Raw genomic sequence first — 12,940 nt, forward strand, 5'->3', positions numbered from 1 at the left:
GACTGCACAGGCTAATCTGGGACGACATTTTACGCACATGCATTATGCCCAGTTTTCTCAGAACGCGACACATTTTTGTATTACTTACAAAATCCTCGTCATCAAATTTCTGATCCATACATCTAATGACAAGCAAATCTGCCAATCCAAAGAAACAGCCTCATTCTCTGAATAATGAATGCAAGTATATTTTTCTTTACTCACCACATAAATTCCGCCATGTTGACCATGGTGTATTTTGTTGTGTCTAACTATTGGATTGCTATTGGTTCGGATTTGAATGCCCGCCAGAGCATTGCCTGCAACACAAAAACAAATATACAGTATGTATGCTTTGTTAAAAATATAAGTACAGCTGCAAATAAAAATTATTAAAATTTAAAGTAACTAATACCATGAACTTGTTGAACATCATCAGTTACAGATTGATGAATTTTCAGCAATATGGATCCACATGACAACAATAAAACAAGATATGTGTTTGTCAGAAACACTATGTCTCCTTTTGCGCCGCTTTAAAGCTATATATTTGACCTTTGAGCTTGAAGGATGACCTTGACCTTGCACCATTCAAAATGTGCAGCTCCATGAGATACACATGCATGCCAAATATCAAGTTGCTATATTCAATATAGCAAAAGTTATTGCAAAATGTTAAAGTTGGCGCGAACAGACCAACCAACCAACCAACCAACAGACAGGGCAAAAACAGTATGTCCCCCACTATAGTGGTGGGGGACATAAAAACATGAACAAGAGGTGTGTTTGTCAGAAACACAATGCCCCCTTCTGGGCCGCTTTGAAGCCACATATATCACCTTTGATCTTGAAGGATGACCTTGACCTTTCACCACTCAAAATGTGCAGCTCCATGAGATACACATGCATGCCAAATATGAATGTCTTCAATATTGCAACAAGAGTGCCAAACTGTCACAAGATACGCCCGTTTTAAGGCTTTGGACAACTTGATAACTTTACCATGACCCATATTTCAACTTGACCTACATGTACATATCATCTAGACACAACTTTTGACCAAAGTTGGTGAAGATCTAATGAAAACTACTTCAATTAGAGAGCGGACACCATGCTAAATGCTTTAAATGCACTACCGGTAAGTGACCTCGTGACCTAGTTTTTAACCTGGCATGACCAATATTTGGACTTGACCAACATGTAGATATTGTCTAGACACAACTTCTGACCAAGTTTGGTGAAGATCGGTCGAAAATTACTTCAATTAGAGAGCGGACACCATGCTGAATGCTTGAAATGGTTTAAGTGACCCTGTGACCTAGTTTTTGACCCGGCATGACCCATATTCGAACATGACCTAAATATTGTCTAGATACAACTTCTGACCAAGTTTGGTGAAGATCGGATGAATACAATTTGAATTAGAGTCCGGACAAAGTGGCGCCGTTGAAAATGCACTAATTGACCCTATGACCTAGTTTTTGACCCGGCATGACCCATATTCGAACTTGGCCTATATATCAACTAGATGCAATTGCTGACCAAGTTTGGTGAAGATCGGATGAATACAATTTGAAATAGAGTCCGGACAAAGTGGCCCCTTTGAAAATGCACTTATTGACCCTATGACCTAGTTTTTGACCCGGCATGACCCATATTCGAACTTGGCCTAGATATCAACTAGATGCAACTGCTGACCAAGTTTGGTGAAGATCGGATGAATACAATTTGAATTAGAGTCCGGACAAAGTGATGCCTTTGAAAATGCACTTATTGACCCTATGACCTAGTTTTTGACCCGGCATGACCCATATTCGAACTTGGCCTAGATATCAACTAGATGCAACTGCTGACCAAGTTTGGTGAAGATCGGATGAATACAATTTGAAATAGAGTCCGGACAAAGTGGCCCCTTTGAAAATGCACTTATTGACCCTATGACCTAGTTTTTGACCCGGCATGACCCATATTCGAACTTGGCCTAGATATCAACTAGATGCAACTGCTGACCAAGTTTGGTGAAGATCGGATGAATACAATTTGAATTAGAGTCCGGACAAAGTGATGCCTTCCGCCCGCCGCCCGCCGCCAAGGGGTTTCACATAATACGTCCCGTATTTTATACGGGCGTATAAAAATTATGACCAATGTTAAAGTTTTCGGACGGACGGACTGACAAACAGTTAAAAAACTATATGCCTCCCTTTGGGGGCATAAAAACATAATTATGCATTATGCGCCAAAAATGTCTTGGCTGTTCATTGGACTAAAAATTTTGCCCAGATCAAAGTCTCATTGAGCTTTCAAAAAATAACAATATTGCTAAGAAACTTTTTCCCAAACTTATAACTACACAATCAATACTGAAAAGTTCTTGCATCCAAAATATCAGCCAGCTAGTTCTGGAACAACAGAGCTAGGTGTATAGAGATAAATGACTTATATGTTCCCACTTCAGTACGGAGTTTATGTTTATAAATGATATAAAATCATTCCATTGTGATTTACAAAAGGGTTGAACTTGCTGGAAATGAAAAATGCAGCTATGCAACTTTTGCCACTTGTGTTATTGTACATTTTTGATAACTGTTCAAATGTCTGTACTTTATAAATAAATAACGTCCGTCATTAAAGAGAAACTACCTAAAAATGCAGTTTATTGTCTACATATACTTACTATTTTTTTGTTTGCATACAAATAACAAATGAAACAGATAGGGCAAGCCAGCCGGCCTATTCCCTACTCAACTTGCGAGATTTTCCTTTGTGCATATATTTATGAGTTAAACAAAACAAGAGATTGCCAAGCAATATTGTCCCCTACCGGTGAAACTCCACCATTAGCAGTAAAAAAAATATTTTTTTTTTATATTTGTTACCATAGCAACCACAATTTTTTGACGTAGGAACAAAATGAATTGATGTGCATAATCTCCATATTGCCATCTGTCCATGTTTCAAGTTTCATGAAAATATGAAGAACTTTTAAAGTTATCGCAGGATCCAGAAAAGTGTGACGGACTGACAGACAGACTGACACATAGAGCGCAATCCGTAAGTCCCCTCCGGTTTCACCGGTAGGGGACAATAAATACACATTTATAAGAAGTGGCACTTCTATTCTAGACTATAAAGCAAACATTCAAGCCGTAAAATTCTTCACATCTCATAGTCCAAAGGTCTTAAGTCTAAAAAAAGGTCTTTGGGACAGACTGATCATCACATATTAGAGAATCATAAAAAATGATTTATCCACACAATTTCATTGAAATATCTTGCATTAATAGACAAATTATAAAGCTTACAAACAATCAAAATTACCATAAATATTATTATGTTCTATGAGGCCCCGGCCTTCCCCAAATATATACACGCCCCCTTGATGCCCATTGTAGATCTCATTCTTCCTGATGGTTGGATCACTGTTTGACGTTATCCAGACACCAGCAAAGTTATTTGAGTGAATTTTGTTTTCGATAAACTGGCCACGGCCGTTTTCATGGACGTAAATGCCACCTGTCTGGCCGTGATGAATCTCGCACTGGGTGACCGTTGGATTGGCACCTGCCTTCACCTCAAACCCAGCAATCCGGTTGTTGTGTATATCACAGTTCTCAAAGTAGCCCTGTGGGGATACACAATGATGACGGATGAAAGATTATACACATGTGACCATTGCAAGTTCAACATCAGTCATTAAAATTAGAATTTAGGAAATCAAGATGATTTGTTGTATTGTTTGCAGGAGAACGAAATTGTAACAAGCCTCTACACACATTTGACACTTTAAATACACATGAATCAAAATTTTCAGTTCAGGAAAAACATGTGAAAACAAACTCCATATTTCCTCTTGATTGTGGACCTTGCACTCAGTATGACAAATAGTATATACAAAACTAACATTCTAGATACAAGATAACAAATGAAGCTAAAATATCCCTATTTTGTATTTACATCAAGTGACCTTGTTTTTGATGTGATATAATAGTTCTAATTGTGTACAAAAAAATTAGTCTTAAAAAGATTTCTGTATTGATTGTGGAAATTCTTCTCAAATCCAGCAAACCTCACCTCAGAAAATTGTAAATTATTTCAGAAACAGCTAACAACAAAGGTACTGACCTGGCCATAATCAAAGGTGAAGATCCCAACGTCACGCCCATGGTGAATGTGGTTACGTCGCATGATGGGGTTGGCATAGTTCTTCACCCAGATTCCTGCCAGCGCATTTCCACTGATTTCATTATCCTCATAGGTCCCCTATTGCGAAACAGAAGTGTTACTTTAACCAAACATATAACTATGTTGTGTTATTTAATTAACAGAGTGAACTGATTTTCTGTGCATGCAATTACAGTCCAACCCCTCTTAAGCAGCCAGTCAAGGGAAACGGTTAAATTGGCTGCTTAAGCGGGGTGGCTTCTTAAGAGGGGGTTGGGTCATAGGGAGTCTGGAGTTGATGAGTGCATGGCCAACTGTTCATTTTTTGTATAAACAAAATGGTAAATATGTGTACATGTACTAAACAATGTATAGATGTAAAATCATTTTATTTCTTCTCTATAGATAAGCTATAGAACAACATTTTCATTCAAAAAAATATTCATCCTTCTAATCATCATCAATATCATCATCAGAAATAAAGTCCATGAAAAAGAATACATGTAATTCTCATCATCATCTTAAGTATCATAAGAATAAACATTATTCTAATCACCGTCAATCATAGTCATATGAACTATGACAATAAAATAAAACATCTGACAATTTATTGTTTGAAAAAGTCACTTATTTTGGTCTGTTTACATGATGCCTCCACATGCATTTCAACAAACAAGTCCTCAATGTGCATGACATGATCTAACATTGATCCCTGACCCTTACACAAAGCAAAGTCCATCAGACCACTCAGATACTCTGCAACCTGAGCAAAAGTCACATTTTTAGGTTCACTGGTGTCCTCTTCTTCCTCCGTTTCAAAACTTCCAGTCAGTGGACTCACCATCAATATCATTCAAAATCTCAGATACGTCCCTCTCCCAGTTCGTCATATTGTTATCACATGTATGCACTGCCTTGTCAATGTCAACTAAATCTCTAAATTTACAATTAAACAGACCCCTGGCCATTTTAAGGACAGCTAGGGGATATTCATCATCATCATCAGTGTCTGACTCTTAACACTTCAACCTCAGCTGACTGGAATAAACCACTAGATAGCACCTGAACCCACATTTTCCGAAGCACTTCACAATTGTGTCACTCTCAACCTCCCTCCAGGCACCAGACACCCAGTAGATAGCCTTAAATTGGTATCTGTCGGAGGATTTCTGGCCCGAGTTTGGTCTTATCCTTCTCCAGTTCAGCCAAGACGTGCTAAAGTTGGCGTCGCCAGTAGTTCAGTTTGACTGCCTGAATGATCCCAGCATCCATGGGCTGTAACACAGAGGTTGTGCTCTTGGGGAAGAACTTCAGTTTCACATTCTGAAAAATTTTACAAAAAATTTACAAAATAAAAAATTATTCAATTTATAACCTAAACCTTGATTAAAATTTAAATGTGTAATAAATTTACCTTCAATGTTAATTATTTTTACAAAATGAAAAATTATCCAACTTCAAACCTAAGCCTCTATTAAAAATTAAATGTGTAATAAATTTACCTTCAATGTGATTTTTTTGTGTATTTTTTGTTAACACAATGAAAATTTATTCAACTTAAAACCTAAACCTCTTTTAAAATTTAAGTGTGTAATAAATTTACCTTCAATGTATTATCTGGATGGACAGGTGCGTTGTCCAGCAGAAGGAGTATCTTACGATTCTGTGCCCGCATTCGTTTGTCAAGGTCTTTTACCCATTTCTCAAACAGCGGTGTCAGCATCCAGGACTTGCTGTTAGACTCCTACTGGACTGGTAGTTTATCTGTGCTCATGTGTCCGAAGCAGCGAGGTCTGGCTGATTTACCAATTACCAGTGGTTTTAGTTTCTCTCCTGAAATTTAATGAAGCCATGCTTAGGTAAATTACGCACACCAGCTACTACTGTCTACTGTGTATATGGCCAATATCAATTTTTCTAACTCTGCCTACTATCCTGTTATCAGCGTGTCGCTGTCATGATGTTTCCACAGGTTTGATTGACAGCGGCTATTTTCGGAAAACTTAATTGTCAGAGTCAGCAAAACATCAAAGAAAATGTCAAATAAAATCTTTCTATTTTTTTCTGCACTACGAAGTTTTATTTATCAATAAATACGCCCACGTTTTTCTCATGGAAAACGTGACGTTATACATGCGCGGTTCTTGTCGATCAAAAGATTTACGCGGAATAAACGTGTCCTGTTAAAACAGTTGCCAAATAAAGTCACCCGAAACTAAAAAATCGGAATGGTGTTTCAAAACAAAAACACTTACCAGTCATCGAAGCACATAATGCTATTGTGATACGTTGTTTTGAGGCTTTTCCTCCACTGCATGAATCACCTTTCTTAAAGAATGTTTTTTAGCGGTATCATGGTAGAACAGTCCACTTTCATCCATGTTGAAAATATCAGATGGATCGTATCCTCGACACACTTCTGAAAGACTGTCTTTCCAATTTTTCACAGTATCCTCACACACTTCCCCCCGTTCACCAACACGCGAATTAAACACTATGTTGTTTCTCTTAAGAAATCTATCTAGCCATCCATTTGAACCCTTAAATTCAGTAATTTTCAAATCCACTGCAAGTGATCGGGCTTTCTCTTGTATCATCAGACCAGTCACATTCACTAAACGGGCGGTAGCATCCATAAACCACCTACACACAAGTGTGTTTTAATCTCCAAACTCAGAACTAGGTCGCTGCCGTTTTATCTCAAGATTACTGACCGTTTCCCTCATACTCATCCATGATCTCGCGTTTTCTCTTAAGAACACCCTGAACCTGGGTACGGCCAACACCCATTTCAGTTGCAATGACACGTGAACTTTTGCCTTGATCTAATAATTTGATACACTCAACACATTCCTCTAACATCATACATTTTCTCTTTGTAGCCATTATTCTAAACACAAAATATCCGATATGCACAGAAGAAAAACTTTTGAAAGAATGACGGTTTCTAAAATCATAGACACCTTAATTATCGCAACAAATCGCCAAGCAGAAACTTTTAATTAGCCGATAATTGTCATAAAGGTTCGATTTAAATATTATGATTCAACAGCTACAAATAATAAATTAAGATTCTCTTTCCCAGTAATAATAGGTGATATTCGCATGTGCGGAAACAAAAAGATCAAACGGTCGCATATTGCTTTTAACCTGATAACCCGATAATCTGCTGCTAACTAATTGCAATTTGCAAACTGGCTGTCAAAATGTTTATCACACACGCTACGCTTCAGTACTAAAGAGCCTAAACCGCAGACTGGAAGTACGTATCTATTTTTTCGCTGTTGCGTCGGTGTAATTTTGCTGATATACATGACGGACTTACTCCCGCGTGACCACTCATATGGGGGAAATTTAACATTTGGGATGCAAAATTGCTGGCCGCTGGCCGGAGAAACGGGGTTACCGCTAAAGAGGGGTGCATTATATAGTGTTTATCGACGGTTGCAGCACAGACCGGCCACATACACGGGGCTCCCGGCGATGAGGGGTGACCGGAAAAAGGGGTTGGACTGTATACTTGAAAAAAATAGTTGCAAAGAAAGTTACATGCATTTGAGAAACAATCCTCCTTATGTAAATACTATTCTTAAACCTAATGTTGTCTGAGATTTCAAAGTGTTGTCCCAGATTAGCCTTTGCAGTCCGGACTGCACCTGCTAATCTTTGATGACACTTAACGCACATGCATTTAACCTCCTTTTCACAGAGCACGGTCCATATGTTAAATATATAATTTCAATCAATCAACACAATACAACCACCACCACCCACCTGTGCATAGTCTGTAACATATAAGCCAACATTTTCACAGTCCTTGATAAGACAGTGGTGAATGAAGGGGTCAGCACCTGAGCCTGCCACACACACTGCAGCACCTGAATGTGTGCAAATACATATAATAGAATATGCAAAACACATCATGAACTTATACTGAAGTAAACTGTGTTCACTTATTTTAAGGATGTTCAAGCGGTGCAATTTAAAAGAATGTTAAACAATTGCCTTTTGCTGTTTCAAAATACTAATGTAAGGGAGTACATTTAATGGTTCATACATCAAAGTTCTTTTCAGGCCAGGACTCTTCAATGAGAATTGAAAGAAAAGCAAAATTAAAACATTTTTCAAGGAAAAATGCATCAAATTAAAGGTCTATGTGAACCATGATTGCCTGCGCAAAGTCATCCATTGTGTGGACATCTATTTCTTTTTATAAGCCAACAGCTACCTGATTGTGTACACATACAAGTATGATAAACATAAACAAGAAACCGTCAGATACGGGTGATGCTCCCCAAAGGTTTTTTTGTCACAATATTGCACTATATATTCAGATAAAAGGAAACGTCTTGAGGGCACAGTAGTTGGGGGGGGACAAGAATTTTTTATAGAAAATTTCAAAGGGCCATAACTCTATGAAAAATTATCCGACCAGAACCCGCTGATAATATGCACATCTCCTCTTGATAGTGAGGCTTCCCATAAAGTTTCATTGAATTCCAGTCATTAGTTGCTGAGAAATAGTCTGGACAAGAATTGCACTATATGTACAGTTAATGGAAAATTTCAAAGGGCCATAACTCTGTGAAAAATCATCCGACCAGAACCCGCTGATAATATGCAAATCTCCTCTTGGTAGTGAAGTTTCCAATAAAGTTTCATTGAATTCCGGTCATTAGTTGCTGAGAAATAGCCCGGACAAAAATTGTGCATGGACGGACACACGGACACATGGATGGTCAGACAACGCGGCGACTATATGCCCCCCCCCCCAAATTTTTTGGGGGAGCATAAAAATAACTTAATAATTATTATTTATTTGTGCAACAAAGACAGAGTAAAACAGAAACAGTTTTGTTTTAGATTTTACAAATTACTTTTTTTTTTTTCATCTTCAAAATTCACAAATGTCTTTTGCTGCCATTATTGATGTATGCACATACCAACTGACGTGCTCTTAATTCTGCAGTGGGCGATGGTGGGCGAGCAGTTCTCTGTCACTTCCAGTGCGTAGTGTTTGTGATGGGGCACAGACGATGCAATGTCTGGGGTAAACTGAAACACAGCAGTTGGATATGAGAACAGTCTGTGGTGTAGAATATCCAGGATAAACTGAAACAGAGCAGTATGGAATACATTGACTTACCCAATTGCAAGACACTAACTGGAGCTGTTGGACTTGGGGTTAGCACAAAGACTACACTTTCAATGAAGAATTCACACTAACCATTCAGCATATAATCTAAGCTTTAATATTACAAAAATTAAATCCCTGTACACTGTTTGAAGTAGAATTTGATACAAGCAAATGCCTTGAACCGATATCCCCCGCCAAATAAATTATGTTTATGGATGGGTGCAAATCCCTTGATATACAGTTTTATCTTAAGAAATTATTAAGTGCATGGTAATTGTTTTTTATGCATTGCAATTCTCCTCATTAATACGTATACACCCGTGAAGTTTCATGTTGAAATCTTGTAGCATATCTGAGATATAGCCTTGCAAAGTTTGTTTACATCATACACAAACAACAAAGGGCAATAAGCAGGGAATAATCTAGAATTTACTACCTATGGGTCCTTGAACTCGCACATTTTAGACCAATGAGTCCCAGGCCAAAATGAATGAGTCCACCTTGAAAATGAATGAGTCCCAAATTTTGAAAGATACCAAGTAGTGAAAAAAATGACACTAGCTCAATAACTATATTTTGCATTAAAACTTTAATGATCTCAAAAACAGTAACAAAATACAAATGTTTGCCTCCACATAAGCTATAAAAGTGTATCAAATGTTTAATTTGTTACATGAATGTAACCTCTTAATGTGTCTACAGAGTGTGGTTCTCTCAAAATTTCTGTTTTTTTACTTTTTACACACACATGTACCGTTCTTTGCCCAATGCTGCTCCCGGACATCACAGAACATATAGTCGTTGTCACGTACGAAAATGTATCCAACCAACTGCGTTGGAAAGTACATGCTTTTCTTTTCGAGTTAGAATCAGGTTCACTGATAGTATTATTGTTTACATTGGTTGACCGGCCATTACTGGTATTAAAGTTAAGTGGTTTGTTTAGGGCCCAGCTTTAACACCTTTTGGCAGTATTATTTCTGCACAAAAAGTTAAAACAGGCCTCCATCTGGGGACTCCAGAAAATATCATAACACACTCTATTTAAAAGATCGATTCTAATTGGTTCGCATACAGCAGTGGCTCGACTATAGCCAACCAAAAGACTTCTTGCATTCTTGTAGCCTCATTCGATTAAACTCAGCGCTCATCGCTACACTTTTGACTCATACTCCAAATGTTTTGTACTTATCGTGATTCGCATATGCATTCATTGATTCGTTTCAGCAATGCGTCTGAGTAGACGCACATATTTCAAAACTATGCGTCTATTTTGATATTTGTGCGTCATCGACGTGGGACGCGCAGGTAGATTGTTCCCTGAATAAGCCTTAAATAAGAAAGAGTAGGTTAATGGATCTTGTTTATGGCACTTCTTCCCATTGATTTCTACACACCCATGAAGTTTCATGTTGAAATGTTGTATTGTATCATATCTGAAATATAGCCCTGAAAAGTTCCATGATAAAAAAAACAAAAGGCAATAACTCTTATTTAATGGTTATTATATATATCTGAGATATAGCCCAAAATGCTAAATCGGGTCCGGTAATCGACCCCATTACCCATGGAAAAAAAAGATATATTTTTCCTCAATGGGAGCTAAAAGTTTCCACAAATATTTTTTTTTAGATCTCAATATTTTGTTCATCTCCCATCCATATAAGTTTAACCATAGTTAATATAAAACCGAAAATATTTGTATTCTCAAGTTTGAAGCTTTTTTTTAGCAAAACAACAACACTAATTTCCCAATTTTAGTCAAAACGCCGCAATTTTTCCAATCCAAAGGGACCCATACCCATTCCCAAAATGGTGGTAAACACTGGACAGACAACGACAATTCTATATCACTAAGCCTTTAGTCAGGAACACAAAATTGAAAATGTTTTATACCTTTAATGTGATATATCCAAGATAAGCATCCTTTGATCCCTCTGCAAACACAATGGTGGACTCACTCTCTCGTTCAATGATCACCTGGTCCATCACGTTTCCTTGAGCTGCAAGTAGTTTGGTATATCAGCAATACAAAAAACACACGGTCTGTTAGGATGCTAGACGAATATTTCTTTTTTTTTTGGCAGATATAACAATTAGAGACAGCTTCTACAACTAAATGATTGAAAAGTACGAAATATATTTTGGACAATTACAAGTGAATATATTGCAAAATACCAACAGTTGTACTTAACATTGAAGTGATTCCAGAAAATAGCAAGAATAAAAACAATTAGTTTTTTCAAGTGAATATTAATACACTGTTCCAATTATATCATTTACTCTGATTAAATATATGCAAGGCCAAGATGCATGATTAACAAAGTCAACAACCACTTTTCTCCTCCTCCTCGTTGTCATCACAATCATCACTTATATCATCACACCGATAAATAAACAATCAAACATCATCATCATTAGCAACACTACAACCACAATCATCACAATTACTAGTGAGTAATATAAATGTATGTACCATAAACATAAACTGTACCATCCAATGATTTTTTTTGCTCAAAATTACAGCCGATTTTCGGCTGCTTCCCAATCGCCGAAATCCACGTTTGTTCCCAAACATCTGACCAAAATTTCCCAAAAAGAAGCCCAATTCCCCCCCCCCCCCCAAAAAAAATATCTTTTTTTTAAGAAAGAAGTCTAAACTCTAGATCTCAACTTTATTTTTTAAACATCCTACAAAATATATAACTTTAATTTAGTCCTTTTTGTCCATAAATAATTCCTTAATTTGCCACTTTTATTGATTTATTGAAAAAAATCCCAATTTGACCAGACTCCTTTTCTGGAAAACCCCCTGAACATGCACTTAAATCAATATCAATTTTGTTACTTATAATCCAATTTATAATGCTTATTTTTTTCAAATTTCATGGTTTATCGTGCTATTTTTCCCAATTTCATGGTTTATCACGCTAATTTTCCCAATTCAAATGGCACAGGCTGTAACAAATTAAAGCAAAAAAAATCACTGCCATCAATAAATGACAACATGGTGCCTACCTGCCCCAATAATGATGACCCCCAGATCAATGAGCAGGAACTCCCCCACATATATCCCCGTGTGCACAAAGATAAGAGGGTCCTCATAGACCTCAGAGTCCACCCACGTATATGCCTGCTCTATGGCATCAAAACACTGAAACAAGACAGTCACATTGTGTGTGTTTTTCATTTTATAAATAATGAAAGATCAGTTGTAATTATTATTTGTAAAAATGTCTTCAATATACATGTACTCAAGCTAGTTCAATACAGACAGCAAACCCATACTTAAAGTCAATTTATTGAATTAATTACATTCACATCACCCTATATCCGTTTCTTAGGTTTCACTATCACTTCTCTGGTGCATGACATATATTTGAATTGCAGTATTAAGTGAAGATATCATTTTAACCTCTGCCTACTTACAAACATTTTGCGACTGGCCAGCCTTCTACCGCCATAGTAGGAGTACATGTTACTGCAGCCGGGTCGTACATGAACACCATGATACTGGAAAACAACAGAAAAGTTACAGTTTTTGAAGGGAAGGTGTTGAGGGTCCTTTAAAAGGGGAAATTTTATATTTGTTTGATTGGCTTGATAACATGTTAATATTTTTGTTTTTAATAAAGCAAACATCTAATTCTTTGCATCTAA

The 12,940-nt window shown here is 37.1% G+C and overlaps 1 protein-coding gene across 2 annotated transcripts in view; it reads right to left on the reverse strand.

Annotated features, from left to right (window-relative positions):
- Positions 1-12,940, reverse strand: part of LOC127873165 (F-box only protein 11-like) — a 35,778-nt gene that overhangs the window by 11,261 nt on the left and 11,577 nt on the right. For both annotated transcript variants that reach the window (XR_008046010.1, XM_052416826.1), the window contains exons 5-12: positions 12,710-12,793; positions 12,299-12,434; positions 11,177-11,283; positions 9,087-9,198; positions 7,918-8,021; positions 4,105-4,242; positions 3,301-3,604; positions 205-299 (exon numbers count right to left, since the gene is read on the reverse strand). Coding sequence is in view for 1 of the 2 variants with exons in the window: in XM_052416826.1 (XP_052272786.1) it covers positions 205-299; positions 3,301-3,604; positions 4,105-4,242; positions 7,918-8,021; positions 9,087-9,198; positions 11,177-11,283; positions 12,299-12,434; positions 12,710-12,793 (1,080 nt within the window). In the remaining variant the exon portion in view is untranslated. The remainder of the gene's footprint in view (positions 1-204; positions 300-3,300; positions 3,605-4,104; positions 4,243-7,917; positions 8,022-9,086; positions 9,199-11,176; positions 11,284-12,298; positions 12,435-12,709; positions 12,794-12,940) is intronic.

This window comes from Dreissena polymorpha, chromosome 3 (genome assembly GCF_020536995.1).
Source record: "Dreissena polymorpha isolate Duluth1 chromosome 3, UMN_Dpol_1.0, whole genome shotgun sequence".
NCBI lineage: Eukaryota > Metazoa > Mollusca > Bivalvia > Myida > Dreissenidae > Dreissena > Dreissena polymorpha.